Source organism: Pseudorca crassidens, chromosome 16 (genome assembly GCF_039906515.1).
Source record: "Pseudorca crassidens isolate mPseCra1 chromosome 16, mPseCra1.hap1, whole genome shotgun sequence".
NCBI lineage: Eukaryota > Metazoa > Chordata > Mammalia > Artiodactyla > Delphinidae > Pseudorca > Pseudorca crassidens.
The window spans coordinates 63728731-63752776 of NC_090311.1; the positions used below are offsets into that span (position 1 = coordinate 63728731).

Here is a 24046-nt window from a genome sequence, read left to right on the forward strand (position 1 = left end):
TTTCTTGGAGGTAGAATATGAATAGTAAGGATGAAAGTGATAGTACACTTACACTGATGTAAGGATTATGATTTGCAAAGCATTTAATGTGTGTTTTCTCATTTCATCATTTCCCTTTTTAGCTCCATCATTTTTAAGAAGGGCAGAGTCAGAGAAGGTCACAGGCACTCTTGGTTATCCATTCTAATTTTTACTTACAGTTTGGGTTTGGCCAGAACCGGAGGGGGCTCTTTGACGGGCGAGGAAGGCTCAGGGATTTTTGCTGACTGTCCATTGAATCTCTCCTGGAAGGAATCAGGCCTGGTCTGGTTGGTGGTCACCATGCCACCCTCAGAGGATGCTTCACTTCCTTTGTCATCTTCAGGCAGGTTGAAGTGGACACGGAGCCCGATCCTTGAGCTGGACCGGGGCTCGTTGTGATTCACCAGAACGCCTTCCAGTTTGGGTTTAGGGAGTTGTTCCACAGAAGGAGGCTCTGGGTTGGGTGGGGATGACTGTTGATCAATAACAGCCAGGTTGGTGGTAGAGTTGACTGAGTGAAGAGACCCATTGTTTCTGGGGTCTTCATTTCCTGAAAGGATGATAACAAGACCTGAGGTGTTAGCCTTACTCAACAAGACTGAGATAGGATTATAACCCTGAGACAGGGCATGTATCCAACCCAGGCAAAATGTGCTAATGGAAATGCTTGTCAAAAACAGAAAACACAATCTGGGACATTAAAGAATGGTAAGGATACAGGAAAAACAAAAACAAAACTAAAAAAATCTAAGTACCATTTTGGAAAGAATTTTGGAAGTTTAGGTAAGATCAAGGAGATGTTTTCTTAGGGAGTATAATAAATAACAGCAGGATAACTGGGGTGGTGGTGATAAATGCAATGAGAAATTGAAAACTGGATTCTGTTCAAGGACACTTTCCTCAGTAATTCAAAAAATTTTAGGAGAGCCAAGCTAGCTTCATATGAAAAGCAGTAAGAGAGGGTAATATACATTGTCCGTACTCATAATCAAAGTCATAGACTAAACTGTTCTGGCATTGAAAGAGCCCTTACCTCTTACATCTAGCTGTGCAATGCTTGACACTGTGCCGTATTTATTGCTTGCAGTACAGGTGAAGCACCCAGAGTCTTCTGCAAATACCTCAGCAATGACCAAAGTACAGATCTCCTCTAAAGCCAATAAAGCAGAATGGTTACTTATTTATGGCAATGGAATTATGGAATTTTCTGATATTAGATGGTGATTCTATAAAAGTCAATAGAAGAAGCCGATTATATTAATTGTTTGAAAACACTTAGTCCAATTATTTGATTGAATTGACTGATTAGCATAGTAAATGAGCCAAAGGAAGTAAAATGAATAACTCCATGCAGACAATCAACAAGAGGATTTAATGATAATATAATGTATATTATGGATTTGCAGATTATCTGTTTTTATGTCATCAGTCCAGATGTCAAAAATAGGACCAAGAGGGCTTCCCTGGTGGCGCAGTGGTTGAGAGTCCGCCTGCTGATGCAGGGGACACGGGTTCGTGCCCCGGTCCAGGAAGATCCCACATGCCGCGGAGCGTCTGGGCCCGTGAGCCATGGCCACTGAGCCTGCGCGTCCGGAGCCTGTGCTCCGCAACGGGAGAGGCCACAACAGTGAGAGGCCCGCGTACCAAAGAAAAAAAAAAAAAAAAGGACCAAGAAACAATGAGCTTAAAAATCACAAAAACAAATTAGGATTTAAAGCAAAAATAGGTCTGTGTGAAATACCACTCTATTCTTTTTTTTTTTTTGCAGTACGCGGGCCTCTCACTGTTGTGGCTTCTCTTGTTGGCGGAGCGGACGCGCAGGCTCAGCGACCATGGCTCATGGGCCCAGCCGCTCCGCGGCATGTGGGATTTTCCCGGACCGGGGCACGAACCCGTGTCTCTTACCTCGGCAGGCAGACTCTCAACCACTGCGCCACGAGGGAAGCCCTACCATTCTATTCTTGCTAAGGTGGTAGCATGTGACACACAATTCTGGTCAATAAGATATTAGGGGAAATCTCCTGGGGAGTTTCTGGGTAAGTTTTTCTTGCCTTTTAAAAGGGGTAAAAGAGAGCGTTTTTCCCAATTTTTGCTTTTGGATGTTGTCATCTGCATGTAATACCTAGAACTGTGGCAGCCGTCTTGGGTATATGAGTAGAACCAGTCTAAGAGGAAACTCTGAAGATGACAGAACGGGGAGAAAAAAATAAAAAGCTTGGCCCCTGATGATCTCTGAGATGCTAAATTAACCAATCTCAAGACTACCATTTCTTAGGGCATCATGCTATGTAACAAGATACATTTTTCACGTTGATTAAGCCATTTTTGGTTAGGTCTTGTTTACGTGCTGCCCAAAGAATCCTAAATGATGGAGAGGCAAAGTCTGGTTTTGGTACCTCTATGTCCTTTCTGTGAGTCTTATGCTTCCTTCTCTCTGTTCCCTTCCCAAACATTTGCACTCTCATCTTTCAGCAACCTGCATTCGGAAAATGATCTGATAAATTCATTCATACTACACTATACCTGCCTGATAAGATATAGTATTCTGTCTCCAAAGGGTATTTGCTTTATCCAAGGTGGAAAGAAGAACTCTCTGAACATGAAATTTTAGATCATGGAGCTGGGGCTTGTTTTGAACAGGGACCCCTTTTGGGTGACTCTGAAACTATTTTCTGTATGAGACTGCCTAGTGAAAAAGCTTGCTTTGGTTGAAAGTATCAAAAGCCTGAAATATTTTCAAAGGGAAAAATGCTTCTCCACTACAAGCAATGCTAGAGCCAGAGCACTCTGGTCTTTACTGTATCCCCAAGGGCCTAGTGTAGGGTTATGCAACATGGATATTCAATGTCTACATCGAGAATGCCTTTCCATTCAGTTTTCAGAAGCAAGAATTATAATAATGAAATTCCAAACCATCACTCTTACCCATGGGCACAAATACAATCTTATTTTTCAGGGTGATGATAGAGAGGACATTCAGATGTTTATGCTGTGTTTTGTGAGCAACTTGTATTTTCTAGAGGTAAGAGCTTCCATGTGTCATCTTAATATCCTCCCAACCAAATCAAATAACATCATAAACATTTTATTGATTCTGTGAATTTCAAAATCTGATGCATAACTTTTGAGATACGTAGGCTGTGGAATTGGAATTGATAGCATCATGGAAATTGCTCTGCCCAGTTTAAGGAGGTCATGAGTAGGGGCCAATGGAAGAGGGAAAATATTCCTAAGAAACATTCCTCAACAACGCAGAACTAACTGCATTCACATTAGCTATTGAATATATATTCCAAACTTGCACATGCTTGCCTTTCCTTCTCCTACAGTCGTAGCTAGAGTTGGCTTCCATCTTCTTTGTAAAACTTTTTTTCTTGACAACAGTGTAATTTCAATATGTTTATTATATATTTCAAGTCACGGATCACATACAAATGAAATTAAAGTTAAAATGATCTTTACCTGGCTCTGCCATGGATCGAGGTTCTAAAAGAAAAAAAAAATTAAAAGATTCTGAGCATTTATTTTACTGAGAGGTGATATTTTTATCAGAAGCTTCCTATAGAAGTGTCTTTTGCATACTCATGAGTAATTTGACGAGGCTAATCTGTAAATTTTAAGTAAAATGACCTAAGCACCAATGACCTTGACAGGGATAGGATCATTATCACAGAAGGGCAGCAAGAGAGCTGCTAACTAAATGATGTGGCTGTATCTTGGGACATACTTGGGTTCCACTTGGGACACATAAACCTTAGGTGAGGAAAAGTTACTGAATTAGTTGGGATTCAGGATGACTTGCTTTTATTGTACCCATTCAGCCTGACCTGAAAAAGTTTGTGAAGACTGAGAGATCATGCTTGGCTTTGGGCTCTCACATCCTGATATAATGTAGCGTAGACCTCCTGCCCTAAGGTTTCTAATATTAAGAGCCTCAGGATAGATGACAGGTTCCTCAGGAGCAGTTCTTTGTCTTAAAATTCTTTGGCATTCCTGAAGGTGCCCACTTGGTACTGAAAACAGGTGCTCAACTAAGGTTTATAGAATTGCAGGCACTCAAGGAATAGTTGTTGAATTTAGTTACATTCTTCTACACTGATAGAACTAGTGGAGGTTTTTTGCCTCAGCTTAAATGGTATTCAGAATATATCATTGTTGCTGCTATTCAGAATATATCATTGTTGTTAAATCTGATAGTAGTTTGATTCATATATCTATTCTGTGATAGGCAGAAACAAATTAACCAAGAAGCAAATAATTTTCAACATATTTTACGACTGAAATGGGTCAAGGTGAAAGCACTGCATGACAAGAAAAGAAGAATTAACCGCTTGGATATATAAATAATTCTTACAATAAAAAGAGTAAAACCTCAATAAACAATGAACAAAGGATATAATAGGTAATTTTAAAGTAAATTCAAAGACCCAATAAATAGGAAAAAAAAGTTCCTTTCCACATCTCATTAGTGAAGAGCAGATTAAAACAAGTATTCCCATTTGGGACCTATAAAATTAGTGAAGATTTAAAAACTGTTTAATACCCATTGATAGTGAAGGTATAAGACAAAAGAAGTTCCCATGTGTTGCTGGTTGTAGTAGAATGTAATTGAAACAGCATGTGTCCCAGTTCAACTGGGATGATCTGGTTTATTCCTGGGATCTCTGTGTAATGATTACTAGCACCCTCTGTTACTCCCCAAGGTGTCCCAGGTTAGATCATCAGTTATATAATCATCCTAAATTTAGTTCAACCTTTTTGGATGGCATTTTGATGATTTATATTAAAAGCCTAAAAAAATGTGAATTTACAGTAGCAATTCTAGTACTCAGATTTATTCATAGATATTCACAAAGATCTTCTCTGTTAACAAGCTTTGAAATATAGTTTCTAATAGTAAAAATTTGTGGACAGTCTACATTTTCAACAATAGGAGAGTAAGTAAATATGAAATTGATTGTATCAACTTACTTTTAAAAGTAAAAAAGTGCTATATTAATATGGAAAGATGTTCATGAAATGTTGAGTGAAAAAATCAATTTACAAAAAAAATTTTATTTAAAGAAAATATATGCATGGAAAAATTTTTGGAGAATATATACCAAAATATTAATAATAGGGTTTAGTTTGGTGGAGTATAAGTTTTTTTATTTTATTCTTTTTATTACATTTTAATTAGTTGTTAAAAGTTATAAAAATAAATGTATACAATAAATCTATAAAAATTATCAGAAAAATAATTTTAAAGCACCAACTTACTTTTCTGTAAAATTCTAAAATCTGGAGAATCTTCTATCAAGGTCCCTTCTCTATACCACTCAACTCTAGGAGATGGAGCTCCTTTTACTCTGCATTCAAAGACAACTAGCTGACCCTCAGAGGCTGATAAATTTTGTAACATCTGTAATGAGAAGAGTATTGTTAGAACCAAAAAGTATATATTTTTGGAATCTACTCCCAGTGCTGAATTTTCGAAAAAGATACCATTGCCTCCATATTTGGATTTTCTCCATATCTTGTACATTTCCAGCAGCTTCAATTCTCTGGATGCACATTGAATCTATTTTTTTTAATTAATTAATTTATTTATTTTTGGCTGCATTGGGTCTTCCTTGCTGCGTACAGGCTTTCTCTAGTTGCGGCGAGCGGGGGCTATTCTTCACTGCGGTGCGTGGGCTTCTCACTGCGGTGACTTCTCTTGTTGCAGAGCACGGTCTCCAGTAGTTGTGGCATGTGGGCTCAGTAGTTGTGGCCTGTGGGCTCCAGAGCACACGCTCAGTAGTTGTGGTGCACGGGCCCAGTTATTCCGCGGCATATGGGATTTTCCCGGACCAGGGCTTGAACCTGTGTCCCCTGCATTGGCAGGCAGATTCTCAACCACTGGGCCACCAGGGAAGTCCCTGAATCTGTTTTTAAAGACAGAATCATCTGAGTGCATAGGAAGCTTTTTCCTCACTAGCTTCTTCCTTTTCCTCTCTGTTGCAGTGCCAGAAAAATTTATTGAATACTAGGTGAAACATTTTGAGGGTTTGCAAAAATACTAATATTTGGTAAAGTAATTCTGCTTCCTTTAAGAAAATGCCCAAGTAGAGTTTGGTTTTCAGAAATAATAACAATTTAAAAAATCTGCAGTGAATATCTACTAGGTGTATTCAGTATGGGAGTAATGTATATTTTTCCACACAAGACTGTTCCACAAGGTGGACTATCTCTGTGGCCTAAGTAAGTGACTATTTTCTTGGCTTTGCCTTGCCTACTTTCTGTAGTCCTGGAAATTGACGTTTGTTTTGCTATTTTCTTTTCCTTATGTGTTCTTCACAGGATAGCCTCGATGTCTGTTGAGGGAGGTAAACAATGACAATCTCTATGAAATCATTGTCACATGTGGAGTCTTAGGTCGTGGTAAAATATGTCATAATTTTGTGAAGGCATTGTTAAATGCTCTTTCACGCTTCCCCCCAAAAAAGTTCACAAAAATCACTTTCCATTGTAAAATATCGGTATATTCTATAATAGATGCTATGGGAGAATGGAACTCACATTTTCCTTTCACAACTTATCTTTCACTCATCATGATTTGTGAGCTTAAAGTCACACATACGTTTGTGTAGTTGGTACTTCATTTGATTATGAAATGCTCCTTTGGCATATATGTGGGCACATTTTTATTTTTAATATAGGCCTAAAGATGATAAACATGGAAAGGTTGTGATTAACTTTCTCTACAAGCTCTATCAGCAACAAATGCTGCAAGGCTTTCCCATTATTACAATTTTGGGTCTGTATTTAGGACATATTGGCTCTTGCTTTGGAGAAGGGGAAGGCCAGTAGTTTTTTTGCTTTTGTCATTTACTCTTACAAATATCTTGTGATTGTTTATAGCTCTTAACAATATATGATATTTTGTGCTTAGACCTATCATATTTATGGCGTTTATTTTAGGAATACTGGGGTGGGTTTAACCACATGGCTTTAGCTGTAGTAGGAGACTTTTACCTCAGAAGGATGTGTTAGTTGATATTGTGACGGCCAGGGGGCGCTATAGTTTGGAGTTAGTGTTTTGTTCTTTTTTTGCATTCCCAAATTTGTTTGCTGAAGGAATTCAGTCTGTGATTTTCACAGAGTGGTTGTTGAAGTAATAAGGAACTATTTGATTAAAAACCTGGTTATTCCTTGTCTACCCCAAAACAATAGCTTCTAGTGATAAGAATGGAATGTTCTCAGTAAGCAGGGAGCATCAATGAGTCTTGGGTGCTCCTGGCAAGCTGGTGAATATGCCCTCCACCCTGACATCTGAGCAAATTCTGTGCTAAGATGGTAGTTTTGGGGGCCCATTGAAAACTTTAATGACAGTCAGACATCTCCCTGGGATTCATACATAATGGAGTTTCGTTCCTTCTTGAGGCAAACAAATAAGAAAACCAAAGCAAAAAAAGTGGTGGTGGCAGAAGGGATTGAATGAATAAAATATGGCACATTTAAAAAATGGATGTAGGGCTTCCCTGGTGGCGCAGTGGTTGAGAGTCCGCCCGCCGATGCAGGGGACACGGGTTCGTGCCCCGGTCCGGGAAGATCCCACATGCCGCGGATTGGCTGGGCCCTAGAGCCATGGCCGCTGAGCCTGTGCGTCAGGAGCCTGTGCTCCGCAACGGGAGAGGCCACAACAGTGAGAGGCCCGAGTACCGTAAAAATAAATAAATAAATAATTAATAGATGTAAGCAGAATGAGGTCAATCTACATTCTGACATGGCTTGAGGTTCAGATATATGAACCAATTCTCAATCTGCAGAGGTTACACCAAGGTCCTGCTTGCAAAAGGACCTCCTTGAGAGAATATGTTACAGTTGAGAGCAACATTAGTTGGTTGTAATTATTCACTTGAAATTGAAGGCCAAAACCTGTGTTCTATTGGAGAGTCTAGCCAGATACCTGAGATACTATAGTTCTAGAATATGCCAGCTAAGGGACTGTGATATGAGATGGAAGCTCATTCCAGTGTGACACACCGTCAATACTCAGTAAAGGAGTTGCCAGGGGTCATCTTACAAGGCACTTAGAAAGGGTTGTTGAAGGTCATAATTTGAAGGACAATGATAGTTGTTACTGCTGAAAACTGTGCTTTTCTACAAAAGTCTCATAAGAAGAAATCGGCTCACATTGCTGCACATCCGGTCCAAACCAGTTACACCATTTGAACATAGTTTAGATGGGGCCGTGTTCAACACAGCAGTAGGTCTTAGGCTGTTACTAATGGCACATTGTGTAAGACTTGATCATATTTATCTTGACTTCACTGAAGACGAATAAGACATGAAACATTCCCCAACTAGCTAAGATTAAGTTAGTCTTAACTAGGAATTATGGATCTGAACTGAAGTCCCTATAATGAAAAGTCTGCAACCTCCTGCAGTAAACAGTATCCAAAGTGCAAATCTGTCTTGTGTGTCATCACCATACTGACCATCCAGGAAGACATTCTTTGTAGGATGACTTGACAACACAGAGACTTGAGAAGCATGTCTTCCACGGCCATTTGACATTGGATTTTTTCTCTACTCCTAACAACACTCTGAAGCCACAAAGTGATAAAAGCAATAATTCCTTCTTAGCTGAAATGGAAGCAGTTCACCACAGAATAAATATAATTATGTTCCCGCTTTGTGCCAAGCTCTGTGCCAGGTGCTGTAAATGTGAGTTGAAAGGACACAGTTCTTGCTTAGTAAGACCTATACCCACAGATATAATGCAGGGACATCCTTGAGAAAAGGCATCTCCCTTATTGGTTAAAAGATATCAGCTGTAAGGTTCATATTGTCACTTTATTCTTTTTTTAAATCTAGTTGCTATTTTTGCACCTTGGGAGATGCTGGAAGTGAATGTTATAGTGCTTTTAGACCGGAGTTGGATCACAGCAGTTTTTACTGATAAAGAACCGTTTGATTGAAGACCTTTTTGCCCCTATATTGTCACAGGTGCCCAGTGCAACAGTTGAATCAGAGAAGTCTCTGGAATTGTCAGGTTGTGGACAGGGGCCCATGTAATCTTCAGGAATCTAGGGCCAACCACTGTACCTGTCATTTCAGGGTTTCCTGCCTCAGCTATTATATAATGAAGTGCCGTTCCTCAAATTCTCACTTCCCCTGCCCCCTTGCACTCTTCAAATTACTGCTGAAGCAGCTGGAGCCAGGGCTGCAGCCTTGAAAGCCTGCCAGAGCAGCTGCTGTTGGAGTGGGAACAGTGATAGGAGTAAGATTCTAATTTGATCATCTACCTCCCTTCACACTCAAGGAGTGTGAGCACTGTTTTCCCCCCATTAAACAGAGTGAAAGTTTTTGATACTGTATAGAGGATGGAGGATAGTCTATCTCCATAAAATATTTTAAAAATATAGGTATCCTCTATAGGTAGAGCAGTGAATTAGCACATGGGACCCCAGACTTCTTTCAAACTCTACCACTGTTTTGCTGGGCAACCCTCATTTTCATTTTAACCTTCTTTAAAAAGAAGATAATACCAGTACTTCCCTATCACCAAAGGAGGTACAAGGAGTTAAATAAAACTCTGCTCTCTAATCGTTGCTTTCAAAAGAATGGCTTCTTGCCATTATTGGCAGAGAAATAATTGTTGGGCAGTATAGAAAGTGAGTCATAGGGATTGGAATGCCAGAAGTCCCTAAAGAAGTAAACAGAGCAAGGAATAACCTGAACAAACATATGCCAGTGATCAGTTATCAGGGCCTGTGCCACGTGATTACCACCATCAGTGGCTCTGACTCAGAAATTTTCTAATGTCACTGGCAGTGACGATGACCTCAATCCTACCCTCACTCATGGAAACTAATGCAAGCACAGCATTGCTGATAAGTCCCTCTGGAATCTGAGCCACGGCCTATGCTAGTGCCCTACGTCTGAACAACCCTGATCCCATTTATGGAGGCAAAAGCACACTTCCCGAGGGCTGAGAAAGCCTCACCGGAGTTTGAGTCCCTGTACTAGGGACTGTTTTCCCACCATGGATCTAATGTTTTTGGAGATGTATCTAATTAACAACATATACTAATGACTAATTATCTTCCCCATTTTTATTCATCAAAGGCATATAGGTATCTGCAAATCAGAGCGTCTAATTAGAGGGAGGTAATCAGTCACCACACAAAAGCAGCTAAAGTTGAGGCTAACCAGTCCATGAAAATTAAATGTAAAGAATAGGTTTTAAAGTCCTGTTAGGCTTTTCAGAATGACAAAAATGGCTTTGGACCTATTATAACCATTATGGACTCCTATGTAGATATTAGAGATAGCCTTCAAGGCGCTTGGGAGAGACAGAAAACTAAACATCTTTATTATTGTGCTAAATGTTGTACCAGAGGCATGTACCAGGTGATGTAGAGCACCCAAAAATATTTGAAAGTGTGGAGGGAGATAAGGACACCTCTTTGCTGTCTAGCTGGGCAGATGGTGTTGAGGAGACGAGTGGAGGAGATGTCAGTTTGGGACTGGGTATAAATTATTCTGTGATTTAGTTGCCTTTGAAGAGTCAGCATTGCCTGACAAATAGGCACGACAAATTAAAGTGTCCTGATTTCTCGGCATTTAAAGCTCTGTTTTAAGGCTAGGTGACTTAGCAGTGAACTAGGAGACACTTAGGGGTAGCTCTGTTAGCTACATTACACACACACGCGCGCGCCCGTGCACGCACACACACACAGGTCCACTTATAACTCTTCATCCAAGTCTGGTATTCACCAAATCACAACATGTTGCTTTCCTACTTCAAGTCTTTGAGAATAGCAAAACTTAAATTCCGAAAGCGGTTACAAGAGACAAACCTGAAAAATTGAGAGGCATCTTGTTTCACATAAGAATGTTTGCCAACCTGATACAGTTATGGATAAACATGTCTCACTCTTAGACTCTGCTTGATTTTGGAAAACCATCTTGGATGAGCTGATATGGTGGAACGTCACTAAAATGGATGTTTCTGTGGAAGTTGTGAATTTAGCAATACTTTTAGGATCAGTACGCATTGGAAAAGACATTTTTTTTTTTTTTCCACTTTGCTCTATAGCATGATTTCTCACCCCAGGACTAATTGACAGTTTGGGCTGGATAATTCTTTGTTGCAGGAGGCTGTCATCCCGTGTATTACAAGATATTTAACAGTATCTCTGGATGCCAGCCCCCTGTTGTGAAAATCAAAAAAATGTCTCCGGACATTGCCAAATGTCCTTCGAGGGACAAAATTAACCCTGATTGAGAACCATTCCTCTAAATCATACTTCTGAGTGGATAAAATTTCTTTGGCTTAAGTTTGGTATTCATTACAAACAATAAACTGTAAATCCAGGCATAGACTCCATCCATGTGGTTTTCATAATACCAAAACAAATCCAATATGACTCAGTTTTGCACCTTTGAGTTTATTGTCCTGGGCAACATATAAACTAAGTCTATGTTATATAAGGGAAAGAACAGTAGACAGAATTGGGACAACTTGTTTCTAGTCCTGATTCGGCCACTTGCTAGTTCTGTGACATTGGATACATTGTTTAATCTCCTTGGCCCTCCCTTGGTTTTTTCATTTGTAAATGAAAGTGCCTGAGTAAAATTTCCAGTTCTAAATACAAAGATTATGAGACTCAGAATTTGATGCCACCACAGTAGTTGATACCATGGATTAGAAAAAGAAAGCTCTTTGTTCTAGAGTGAGGCTTTGTATTAAGCTTCTTAAGAGCATGTAACTCCATCTCCTTGAATACCAAAGACATCCAGAGAAACCCTTGGATAGTAAGTGCCTAGAAGTGTATCACCTGACCCCTAGGTGTGGCTACTGTGTTTAAAAGCAATAGGATGGCCACAGAGATCAATGTGATGAGTGGGGATGACCTTTCCCTTATTACACAAACTAATATTAGAAATCTGCAACTTGGAGCGACATGGTAACAGCTACCACAAAACCCCAAATCCTATCCTGTACTTATAAGAGACCAAAATCCTGAGATAAAATCAGTGAATTTTGAATCCTACAACTTTGTTTGGGTATTGTGGTGTGTTTAAAGCCTTGACAGAAAGAAGTTATAGTTTGATTACCTTTGTAAACACAGGAGCTGCAATGATAGGTTTTCCATCCAATCCTTGCAGATAGTTGGGAGGGCTCTGACACTGTTAGAAGGGAACCAACAATAGATTCATTGTCACTGGGATTATCAGATAGGTAGGTAGACAGATGATAGATAGGTATAATGCAGCTAAAGAATTTGGTGTATGAAATTAATCTAAAACCAAAGACTGACGTTTTCTAAGTCTATGAATTGCAGACATGAAATTTCATGCTGAACTGATTGTATTTCTTTCTAGGTCATGGTGGCCGTAAATACGTGCTGGCCATCCCCACCCCCTCACATATAGAGCTATGTAATGAACCCTAACCCCCTGAAGAGGTTCCATAGACCCCTGAGGCTCCACAGATCAGTTTTAAAACTACTGAATTAGAACTAAAATGTGACCCCTCTGCATTACTAAATGGGTCAGATAAGTACTTTAAAAACTTTTTTAAAGGTTGTAGATCTTTATATACATCAATATTTATATTTAAATATATCAATAACACATTATAAGTATGTTTCTATTAGTATGATTTCATATTTTTAAAGTATATGCATAATATACATTTACAGATATGCATAGAAAATGCCTGGAACTATCTGCTAGAAATTACTAACAGGAGGTACCTCTGAAGAGTGGGGGCAGAGGAGTCGAACCTTGACTAAAGTTTTTACTTAATATACTTTCTGTATTTTAAAAATGTTTTTACAATAAGCATCACTCTTATCATCATCATCATTGTTAACTTGAAGGATGAGAGACTTTGAGGTTTTCTAAAAATTAATTTCATGGTTGCTCTATCTTAGAAAGTAGAATTTTTTTTTTTTAATAGCTCCATGAAACTCAGTTTCATGATACAGAGTGTCTTGGGCCAGTGTGAGAGCTGGCAGCTCATTGTATATGTAGTCAATGCCCTTCATAAAGCTGGAATATCAGAGACTACTTTGTAGAGTTTCTTTTGCTATGAAATTTGCCTATGAAGTTAGAGAATATGTTCCCAAAGCCGGGGGAACTACTGATATTGTACATCAGAAACACAAAGTGATTATCATGACTATAGAAGTGTGTTGCCCAAGGTCATTATGAAGTTGCAACAGAGGAGAACATGATCATGCCATACAAGATGGTCATGGTCACAGTGCCTGCCTGTCACAATCCATGGCGCTTGTGTCTCACTTAGACCCTTGTACCTGCTGAACGGTTGACACACTGGGCTGGGCCACCACAGGCTGGGCTTGGGGTACTGCTGAAGGAATGGCTGCAGAAGTAGTGGGAGGGGATGACACCTCACTTGGCTTCTGGATTCTGAGAAGTGATTAAAATATAGATTATAAAACAGACCTATCATCGTTGTGAAAATCCTTTCAGCAAAGCTTTCAGAAATGCTTACAGAAATCTTCGTTCAACAATATTACACAAACATTTACTGAGGGCTTTGCTACACACTTTGTTAGGCAGTGTAAACAGGAAGATCATAAGACGCCAGTTCTGTCCTTGACTTAGCTGCTGTTGGCAGAGCTGGGGACTCCAGCATATTCTCAACTCACTGAGATTCAAGACAAGTGCTGTGACAGAGCATGTGCAGAAGATTGTTTGAGATCTGTTTTGGTTTTGCCCTCTGTGTTTTCCCTCCCCCTCCTATTTCAAGTAGGAGGCCAGGCTTTGTAAATCTTTGCTTCTGGGATTCTGGCATGGCAAAAAGCAGAAATAGCCTGAGTCAATGAGCTCTTCAGGTTTACACAAATTAAATTAAAGAGATTGTTTGAAGGGCAAGGGAGCCAGAAAGTATTCTTGAGAAGGCTGCAGAGGGTAGATTATTTCAGTTTTGTTGTGGGGAAGAGAGAGGTCCAGGGATCTTGCCAGAGAACCTAACAAGAGGGAGAACCTGAGTCCAGAGGGGACGACAATCCCTTGATTAAAGGCTCCCAATCTTGCTAAAGATATCAGTACCCAAACATATCAGGAAGAAACAAAGCACTAGACTTGAAGGGACCTTGAGATCTGGGACATGGGCCTCTCACCCATAACCTGTGGGGATAGATGACCGATGACAGGATGGGCTTTCCTTTTGTCTAGATGTTACCTCTCTCTGCCTCAGCTTTCTCATCTCTAAAATGAGGAAATAATAATTCTTACCTCATAGGGTTTTTGTGAGGGTTAAATAAGGTAATTCATGTAAGATGCTTAGAGCAGTGTTTAATATCAATCTATATATCTACATCTCTGTATCTGCTATATCCCGGGAATCTTTGCACAGATTTGGAGGGGGAAAGGGACACCCAATAATGACTGATTGAATTTTTTCCCAGAGCCAGGTAGGATGGAATCTCAGAAGCAGAATCATTTGATGGTGTAGAGGCTATCAGTGTTCCTGAAGCATCTGTCTTCTTCTTCTACAATGTTAGAATCCCTGATTTCTTTACACAGCTACTCCAAATAAAGATTGCATTTCCCAACCTTCATTGAAGCTAGCTGTGGCCACATGCCTACTTTCTGGTCATGGGATATGAAGGATAGTGATGTATGTAATTTAAGAGAGATGACCTTAAAAGGGGAGTAGGGTATGTCCTTTATTCCTTTCAATCTAAGAAGATGAGGACACATCTTAGAATGAGGTGAAGCAGAAAGCTGGAAGCAGACCGGAACCCAGTGGAATTTGGAGCTGTTTTACCAGCCAAATTCATATTTTTATGTAAAGGAGAAAAATATTTGTCTTATTTAAGTTACTGTTATTTGGGGTCACTATTACACACAACTGGAGCTAAATCCTAACTACTACAAGTAGATTTAAAGAAAATGAACAAATGAGATATTTCTTGCTTATTTAAGTTCGTATATCAAATTCATACCCATTAGGCTCTAATTCATACCCATGTTATGAGAGCCTTGAGGAAGGAGCGATGTATGTGCAATGGCAGAGGAGCTTATTATAGAACTTGACTGGGCTTTGAAGGATAAACAAGAGTTTGCCAGGCAGAGAAGATAGGTCATTCCTAGCAAAGTGAACAGCTTGAACGAAGGGGTGAAAATGAACCGCACATTGTTTGAGTGAGATGGCAGCCATGTAGAGAGCCTGAGGTGGGGGATTGGGGGAGGAGGGGCAGGAAAGCCTGGTTGATACTCTATTGAATAAAGCTTTGTATGCCCACGTTGAGATTTTTTAAAATGTCGTTTGTTTTGTGTTTGATTTTTATTTTCCCATAGGTAATAATTTTTTTAAATCGGGAAAATGATAAGATCATAATTATCTTTGAACTGGCTGTATGTAGTTTGGAGACTGTAAAAGAGAAAAAGGTTGGAGTATCTATAAGGAAGGGACTCTATAAGGAGGGGACTGGCATAAAGAGACAGGAAAGAAGAGGAACTGAACTGAAGCCATGAGAATGATAAGGAAGAGAGTTAAAGGGAGAAATCATTTACTCTGGTTATGAATTTTCATGTGTGCACAAAAGCTAAAAGCAAATTATCATTCCAAAGTAGGCATACCCCCCACGTTTTGAAGAATAAGTCATGATTTCTGCCCTTAAGAGCTTGCCTTCTGTAGGAGAGGAAAGAATATGCAAATTCAGTTATCGGCTCCTTAACCTGTCTTCCAGACATTGCCCATGTTTCAGGTAGTCTCAAGGGATGGCTGTTGTGTCTGTTTCTAGTTCCCATGCCTTCTGTCCACAGTCTCCTCTTCCCGAAATACCCTTTCCTCCCTTGTTCGGGGGTGTCCACCTACTGCTCTTTTAAGACCCAGCTCAAGGTCACCAACTCTGTGAAGCCTTTCCTGATCTCTCTTTCCCTCCCCAACCAATAAAGAGCCCTTTGTGCCAAGTCCTTAAACCCTGCACACGGTTATATCATAGTCTATTACACTTTATTACTCTTACTGTCTATATGTGTGGTATACATCTTTTGCTATATTTGCTATGCATATATTTCCCTCTCCTAGACTGTGAGCCTCTTGAAGGCAGGAAGCATCTGATTTTTCTTAGTACCCAGTGCATCTAGTGAAGTTCCTGGTGTAGAGGAGGTGCTTAACCAATGGTTGTGGAAAGTAATGTAACTTTGTTCACTACCCAATACAATCGTTTAGCAAAAAGGCTGTGTCTTGCCCAGATCACTCATACATATAATTTTTGTTCACCAGACTGTGTGTTATTTTGAATACTATTATTTAGTTAGAAAACATGAATTTTTTTTTAACCACTGAGTTATTTGTTTTTTACTCTTTACATATAAGTATGATGATATTTCATACGTGATACTTCATTTTTAAAATATTGGGAATATTAAAATTAATCTTTTAAGCAGCAACAAGCAAAAGATATAGCATTTTCTCCAAATCCACCCAATCTTATTTTTTTTTGAGGTCAAACCCTGGAGCCCCCCTCTTCAAGTTCTACTAAACAATTAGCAGCTTTCTCAGGACCTGAGCATGCTAAATAAGATAGAAAATTGGAATTACCGATTCATTTCGTCCTTGTTAGGGTCCCCTTCTGAGTCAGAAGAAGAAACCCCTGGAAAAAATAAAAATAAGACATGTAATTTAAAAAAAAATTTTTTAATGTATTTATTTATTTTTATTTGGTTGTGCTGGGTTTTAGTTGCGGCTCGTGGGCTCCTTAGTTGTGGCATGTGAACTCTTGCGGCATGCATGTGGGATCTAGTTCCCTGATCAGGGATCGAACCCAGGCCCCCTGCATTGGGAGTGCAGAGTCCTAACCACTGTGCCACCAGGGAAGACCCCTAAAAAAAAATTTCTTAAACTGGTTCCTAGGCATTTGAAGACCTATAGAATTTTAGACCTAGAAATAATCTCAGTGATTACCTAAACTAACACGTAGTTTACAGATGAGGAACTAGACCCTTAGTAGTTGAAGTACTTGCTCAGGTCACATGGCTAGTTAGTGACAGAGTTCAAATTAACTGGTCCAAATTCCACGTGTTCTTGTATATAAAACACCTGCTGATGCCTTTAGACTAACAGAGCAGTCTTTGCAGACATTCTGTGGTGTCCATAAATCCTCTTGCTCTTGGCCTACATAGATTAAATAAAAGAAGGGATTACATTAGATTCCAAACGTTGTAGGTGTAGGTGGATGCTCTTCCATCCAGTCCTAATATTAACAAGTCACATTTCATCTTGGGAGTGGGGGTGTTTGAAGCTCTGTTACTACAAATTTTTAAAAATCAGCAATCCAATCTCAGCACTGTTAGCAGAGCTTTGATCCTGGCTTTGCTTCTCAAGATAGTGAATTCCAGGAAGATATCACACAGCTAAATCTGGAGGTATTTATTGTACTCCAAATATTTGAGGATGAGAACATGTAACACACTTCTATTCATATATTATTCATTGTTATTATCATTATTCAATCATCTATTCAATAAAAGTTTATTAAATAACCACTATGTACTTGGTACTATATAAGGTGTTGGAGATATAAAGAAGAATGAGACAGTTCCCGCCTTTATACCATAATAATACAATATTTAAGTGCTAAAAGCAAGGCATACATAAGGTATTAGAGATGATAAAAGTACCAAAGAATGGCTCCCAGGGCTTCTCTGGTGGTGCAGTGGTTAAGAATCCACCTGCCAATGCAGGGGACACAGGTTTGAGCCCTAGTGTGGAATAATCCCACATGCCGCAGAGCAACTAAGCCCGTGCGCCGCAACTACTGAGCCTGTGCTCTAGAGCCCACGTGCCACAACTACTGAAGCCCGTGTGCCTAGAGCCCATGCTCCGCAACAAGAGAAGCCACTGCAATGAGAAGCCCGCGCACCGCAACAAAGAGTAGCCCCCGCTCGCCACAACTAGAGAAAGCCCACTCGCAGCAACAAAAACCCAACTTAGCCATAAATAAATAAATAAATACAAAAACTGAGGTCAATATACAGGTAAATAAATTGATTTGTTCCCTAAAATTAGTCATCTAATTTTGGTCCTGATATAAATGCCTTTCCAAGGCTCCCAAATGGTCTCCCTGCTTCTGCTCCTTTTGGTATATTTTCAACCAGGAGCCAGAGTGGCCCTGTTAAAAACTAAGTCCGATCATGTCACATCTCTGCCTAGAATCCTCCAGAGCTTCCCATCTCCTTCAGAGTAAAAGCCAGGTCCTTGCAGTGACCCGTGAGGACCTACATGATCTGCTCACCTGCTTCCTCTCACCTTCACCCCATCTTGAACTTCTGACCTCAACTGCTCATCTCCGTCCCCTAAGACAGACACACTCCCTCTTCTGGGCCACTGCACTTACTGATTTCTCTGCCTAGAATGTTTTTCCCTTGAATATCTATCTTTGTGGCTCACTCCCTCAGTTCCTTCAGGTCTTCATTTATATGTCACCTGGTGAGTGAGGTCTTGTACATCCGCCTGTACACACACACACACACACACATGCATGCAAACACACACGCCACATATATACATACACATACTTCCTATCCCTTTTCCTTGCTTTCTATTTCTTTCATATGCTCATATATGCTGTAAGATAACAGAAAACATATATTTTGGTCTCTGCCCCTGGTTCCTGGCACAGAGCTTCTAAAAGCCTTATTATTCCCTAAGTGATGAGCACTTAGGAGCATCTCTTGTTCTAATACTTGTCTTTGACCAGGTCCCTGACACAGGGCTCCTAAAACTCTAATAAATTCCTAAGTGATGAGAGCACTGGAAGCGTCCTTTGTTCTAATGAGGTGACTCGGGATGGCTCCTGGGTGCGGGCTGGTCACCCGAAAACCAAGCCATAATTTTGACGCTTGGAATTTTCAGCCCCACACCTCATACTCCAGAAAGGTTAGAAGGGCAGGAAATGGAGTTAATAGTTGATCATGCCTGTGTGAGGACACCTCCATAAAATTCTAATAGTATGGGGTTTGGAGAGCTTCTAGGTTGGTGAACGTAAGCACACTGGGAGGGTGACGCACCCCAACTCCACGGGGACAGAGCTCCTGTGCTCAGGACCCTCCCACCTCGCCCTCTGTATCTCTTCATCTGACTGTTCATCTATATCCTTTATCACACCCTGTAGTAAACCGGTAAAAATAATTAAGTGTTTCCCTGAGTTCTGTGAACGACCCTAGCAAATTAATTGAACCTGAAGAGGGGTTTGTGAGAACCTCCAATTTGTAGCCAAGTCAGACAGAAGTTGTGGGTAACCTGTCCACCTACTGCGTGTGATTGGCATCTGAAGGGGGTGGGGGTGAGCAGTCTTGTGGGACTGAGCCCTTAACTTGTTGGATCTGACACCCATCTCCAGGTAGATGGGTCAGAATTGAGTTAAACTGTAGGAAACCAAATTGGTGCCGTGAAGAATTGCTTGTTGCTGGTGTGGGAACCGCCTCCCCCATGAGACACACACACATTGAAACTGATGATCAGAATCATTTCATGTACCTAACATATTATATATTTTATTTATCTCATTTATTTTCTGTCTCTCCTATTACAATGTAAATGCCATCTATCCACGAACGTAGGGATTTTTGTCTGTTTGGCTCAATGCTGTTATCCCCACTGAAGAGTGTGTGGTAGAGCAGGCCCTCAATAAATACTTATTTATTATAACTATATATCTTACTGTAAGTGCCATGCTCCAAGAGTATTTTGCTTTACCTTCTATGTAAATCTCAGCAGAAGTTGAATCTGTCCCATAGATGTTAGAAGCAAAGCAGGAATAGCGTCCTGTGTCCTCTTCAAAGGCTTCAGCAATGGTCAGTGAGTGCAGTTTTCCTGCCTGGATGATGTGAACGTCTGGGGAATTTTCAAGCTCCTTGCCTTCACAGTACCACCTGCAAGGAAGAACATTGGCATGACTGAAATGTGAGAATTAATAACATAAATGGCTTCAGATATTCCCTGAGAAGAAAACTGTGGCAAACTTAGAGTCAGAACATTAAACAATCCATTATTATGGTGTAATTTGGTTGTAACAATGAGAAGGAATGGCAGGATTCGCAGTGACACTTTTTTCAGGAAATTAGCAAGTGGCTCCTATTAAGAATGATACAACTGAAAGAAGAAATTGAAGTGATGCAGCCACAAGCCAATGAATGCCAAGGAACGCCACCACCAGAAGCTAGAAAACACAAGGAAGGAGCCTTCTCAGAGTTTCAGAGGGAGCACAGCCCTGCTGATACTTTGATTCTGGACTCCTAGCCTCCAGAAGTGTGAGACAGTAAATTTCTGTTGTGTAAGCCATCAAGTTTGTGGTACTTTGTTATAGTAGCCCTAGGAAACTAAAACGGGGCAGGAAATAAGATAGAGTCATGTTGTTTGCATATGCATAAGGAAAACTGGAAAGAATGGAATGAAAATCAAAGTGGCTTCCTATTGGGGTGAGGGGAAACAAGATGGATGAAGACAGATGGGGTGAGGTGTCTCAGTGTACCCCTTTTTATAATTGTTTTCATTTTTAAAGTAATAATTATTAATCAACATCATATTAAAAAGAAATTAGGTGGAGACGTTACCGTTATTCAATGTCAAAAATTAAGGAGTCCTGGCAATCGTTAATCTTTATTGTAATTTGAGATCTAACCACTCAGTGCTTGAACCCCTCCCTCCCACCATTTATAAAGCAAGATTCTAAAGCACATTTAAGGAAACTCACCTATTCAATGGCTTCCCAAGAGTTAAGCTTTTCTCTACTGTTCCATAAGTATGTCATATTCACCCCTACATTCGAGCCTCTGCTCATGTGTTTCTCTCTAGCTGAGATTCTCTTCCTCACCTTTCAGCTACTGCAAATATAACTCATCCATCAGTTTGGCTCAGGTATCACCTCCTACGCAAAGCACCTTTTACCATCAATTCTCAATGATTGTTTACCTTTTTCTTTTTAAACTATACTGTGTCATGCAAGGCTTGATTATATACTGTCTTTTTTTTAATAGCTCTTTCTTGGAGTAGAATTGCTTCACAATACCATGTTAGTTTCTGTTGCACAACAAAGCGAATGAGCCATGTGCATACACATGTCCCCACATCCCCTCCCTCTAGGTCATTGCAAAGCACTGAGCCTGTCTCCCTTATACTGTCTTTTATAATCCTCTATTTGGGGAATCTGTCTTGTCTCACCAATTTCACTAAATTGTAAGTTCTTTGAAGGTAGGGACGGTGGCTTACAAGCTCATGCAGCATCCACACTGCCTAGTCCAGTTTTCTGTACACTTTCTCCTTTAGCCATTACCTCATCCCTTAGTTTCAATTATCACCTCTACTTGGGATAACATTCAAACCTGCCTCCCAGCTCTGACTGCTGGATCCCTTCTCCCATCATTCTCCGTTTACTGTGTTGCAACAACATTGGTCTTCTTTCTATTCTGTGAACACATTAAGCTACTCTCCATGTTAGGATTTTTGTACTTCCTGAAATCCTTGTCCCCCAGTCTTTATAAAAATAGGCCCTTCTCATCAGTCAGGCCTCAGTTCAAATGTCACCTCCTCGGAGAGGCCGTCCCTGAACCTCTTCCTAATGTAGCTTCTTTATCCTCAGACACTCTCACATTATCCTCTTGTGTTATCTTCATAGCACTTATTATTATCTGAAATTATCTTATATGCTTGCTGACTTTGTTATTATTTGCTCCCCCTACTATATTATAAACTCCACGAGAGGACCTTGTCAGTCTTACCAATATAATCCCACACTTACAGCAGCATCCTGGCACATAGTAGGTATGCAGAAAAATTGTGTTGGATTTGTTGAAAGACCAAATGATGGGAAGAATTGATAGTTAATATTTCGTAAGTATTTTATTTGCTTCATCAAATTCTCTGCCATTGTTTGATCTGTTGTGGCGGCAGCAGTACATGCAGCTGCTGACATGGGTTTCTAAATCTTCCAAAGCATGCATCTCAGCAGGACCGCATGGAGCTTGTATGAACAAACCCTCAGAGCAAGGTAGTTGTAAATACAAATAGTGAATGTCCAGAAAAACATGTGTTTATCTTTACTCTCTGCTGGAAATGACCCTAAAATGAGAATAAAGGAGGTTTTTAAAGGGATAAAAGCACAAGGTCCAAAAGAATGGGAAGGGAGATAACAGCAGACCTGAGACCTCAAACACTTTTGGAAGGTTGGAAAGCAGAATGAGAAGCGAGGAGAGTTGAAAAATCTGAAAACTAAGTGCCTCCTTGGGGATGTCAGTGAAAGAAAGCAATTTGTGCAGCAAAACCCCAGCAAGTTTCAGGATTTAGAGATACAAGTTTGGGGGTGTGGAAACACACTGACAATGGAGGAGGGAGATACAGAGCTTAAAATAGGGTCACTGATTGCAGGTTTAGAAAATGAACATTTAGATTCCCCCAGCAGGTTGCATCCTCTCTTCTGAGCAGTTAGGAGATGCCCCAGGCTGAAGGCTGAGTTGTTGGCTGTGTGAGCAGCTGCTCCATATTGGAGCAAGAGGAAGAAGGGTAAAGAATAGATGGGCCTGGCGGCTTAACTGTGTGGAACAGAGTATTTAGGAAATGTTTTACAAATATATTGGAAAACTGAGATGAATTGTCTTAGGACCACAGAGCTAAGCATATAAAAAACGAGACAGTCATCAACTCCAGGTGAAAATTAAAAGTTATACAAGCAAGGAAGCAGTCATTTTTCCCTATTGGGCTTGGCAGAAAATAATACTTACATAGTAACAAGAAGTTAAACATTAAATTTTTTAAAACAAGAGTGTGCTATGATTATACTGAGGCAATGAAGGAAGGAACAATGGAGGTTCTGGTTTAGTGAAGGGGTGCTAAACCACCATCTTCTGGAACAGGAAGTAAAGAGAAAATAGCATCAGCATACCAAGCAATAGTGGTTTATAAGCATATTACAGTGGTTCTCTTCCCTTTCACTTTCTGTGAAGACTAAACTATTTTCCTATAATACTAAGATATTATTTGCCTTTTCACTGTGTTAACATTTACACTGATGGTGCAAAAGCCACAGTGGGTAAAATTACTGGTGCTTCAGCAGCATAAGACTGAGTAGTGGTCATTGGGTTCTTCACCACCACACTTGCAGTTAACAAAAAAAAAGCCAGGTTCACTTAAAAATGTCCTCAATGAAGCAGTAAAAATCATTACATTTATTGCATCTCAACCTCGAGTCCACATCTTTTTAACGTTCTGGGTGGCGAAATGGGAAGTAGCATGAGGCATTTCTCCTGAATACAGAAGAGCACTTGTGTGGCTTTTTAAGTTGAACTAGGCACTTAATGCATGAGGCAGTATCTTAACTTGCAAGAACAGCTGACAAATTATGGTTATTCAGATTTGGGTATCTGGCAGACGTTTTCTCAAAAATGAAGGAAGTAAGCCTGTTGTTTCAAGTAAAAATAACTGATCCTATTTGTTGCCAATGAAAAAATTTGAGCTTTCAAGGAAAAATTAGAGTTTTGGAAAACTTGTATCTCCCATAGTGAGTTTAGGGCTTCCTAATACTTAAAGAGATTTTTAATGAAATCCATGATATTAACATATATGAGTTTCTAAATATTATATAATAAAATGTGTCAACATTTGGAAGATCTACATTACTCATTTTCCAAATGACCAATACGTGATGTTATCCGTTCAAAGTTCAAGACAGACAGAGGGTTTTAGTACAGCAGGGTACAAAAGTTCATTGGTGTGGTTTCAGATTTCACATTGCAACTAACCTTTAAGAAACTACTGCAGTTGAATTTTCATGTAGTATCAAATCAGAATAGCCACATTATCTGCAAGGGCTATTAAAGTATTCCTCCTGCTTCCAGCTACATATCTGTACAATGCCAGATTTTTAAAGTTAACTGCAACCCAGACAACATATCACAGCAAACCAAGTGCAGAAGTAGATAGGACAATCTAGCTGTCTTCTATTATGCCAGACATTAACGAGGTTTGCAGAAAACATGAAACAATGTCACTCTTCTCACTCAAATATTTTTTGGG

The 24046-nt window shown here is 39.9% G+C and overlaps 1 protein-coding gene and 1 long non-coding RNA gene across 5 annotated transcripts in view; one reads left to right on the forward strand and one right to left on the reverse strand.

Moving 5' to 3' along the window:
* Window positions 1–24046, reverse strand: part of MYPN (myopalladin) — a 99336-nt gene that overhangs the window by 40028 nt on the left and 35262 nt on the right. For all 4 annotated transcript variants that reach the window (XM_067710755.1, XM_067710757.1, XM_067710754.1 and 1 more), the window contains 8 exons: window positions 19736–19911; window positions 16580–16631; window positions 13317–13431; window positions 12112–12183; window positions 5281–5422; window positions 3484–3507; window positions 1055–1171; window positions 199–571 (listed from right to left, as the gene is read on the reverse strand). In XM_067710755.1, the coding sequence (XP_067566856.1) occupies window positions 199–571; window positions 1055–1171; window positions 3484–3507; window positions 5281–5422; window positions 12112–12183; window positions 13317–13431; window positions 16580–16587 (851 nt within the window). In that variant the 5' untranslated portion in view covers window positions 16588–16631; window positions 19736–19911. The remainder of the gene's footprint in view (window positions 1–198; window positions 572–1054; window positions 1172–3483; window positions 3508–5280; window positions 5423–12111; window positions 12184–13316; window positions 13432–16579; window positions 16632–19735; window positions 19912–24046) is intronic.
* LOC137209292 (uncharacterized) overlaps window positions 1–24046 on the forward strand; it is a 100478-nt gene that overhangs the window by 30121 nt on the left and 46311 nt on the right. The gene's annotated exons all lie outside the window — the stretch shown is intronic.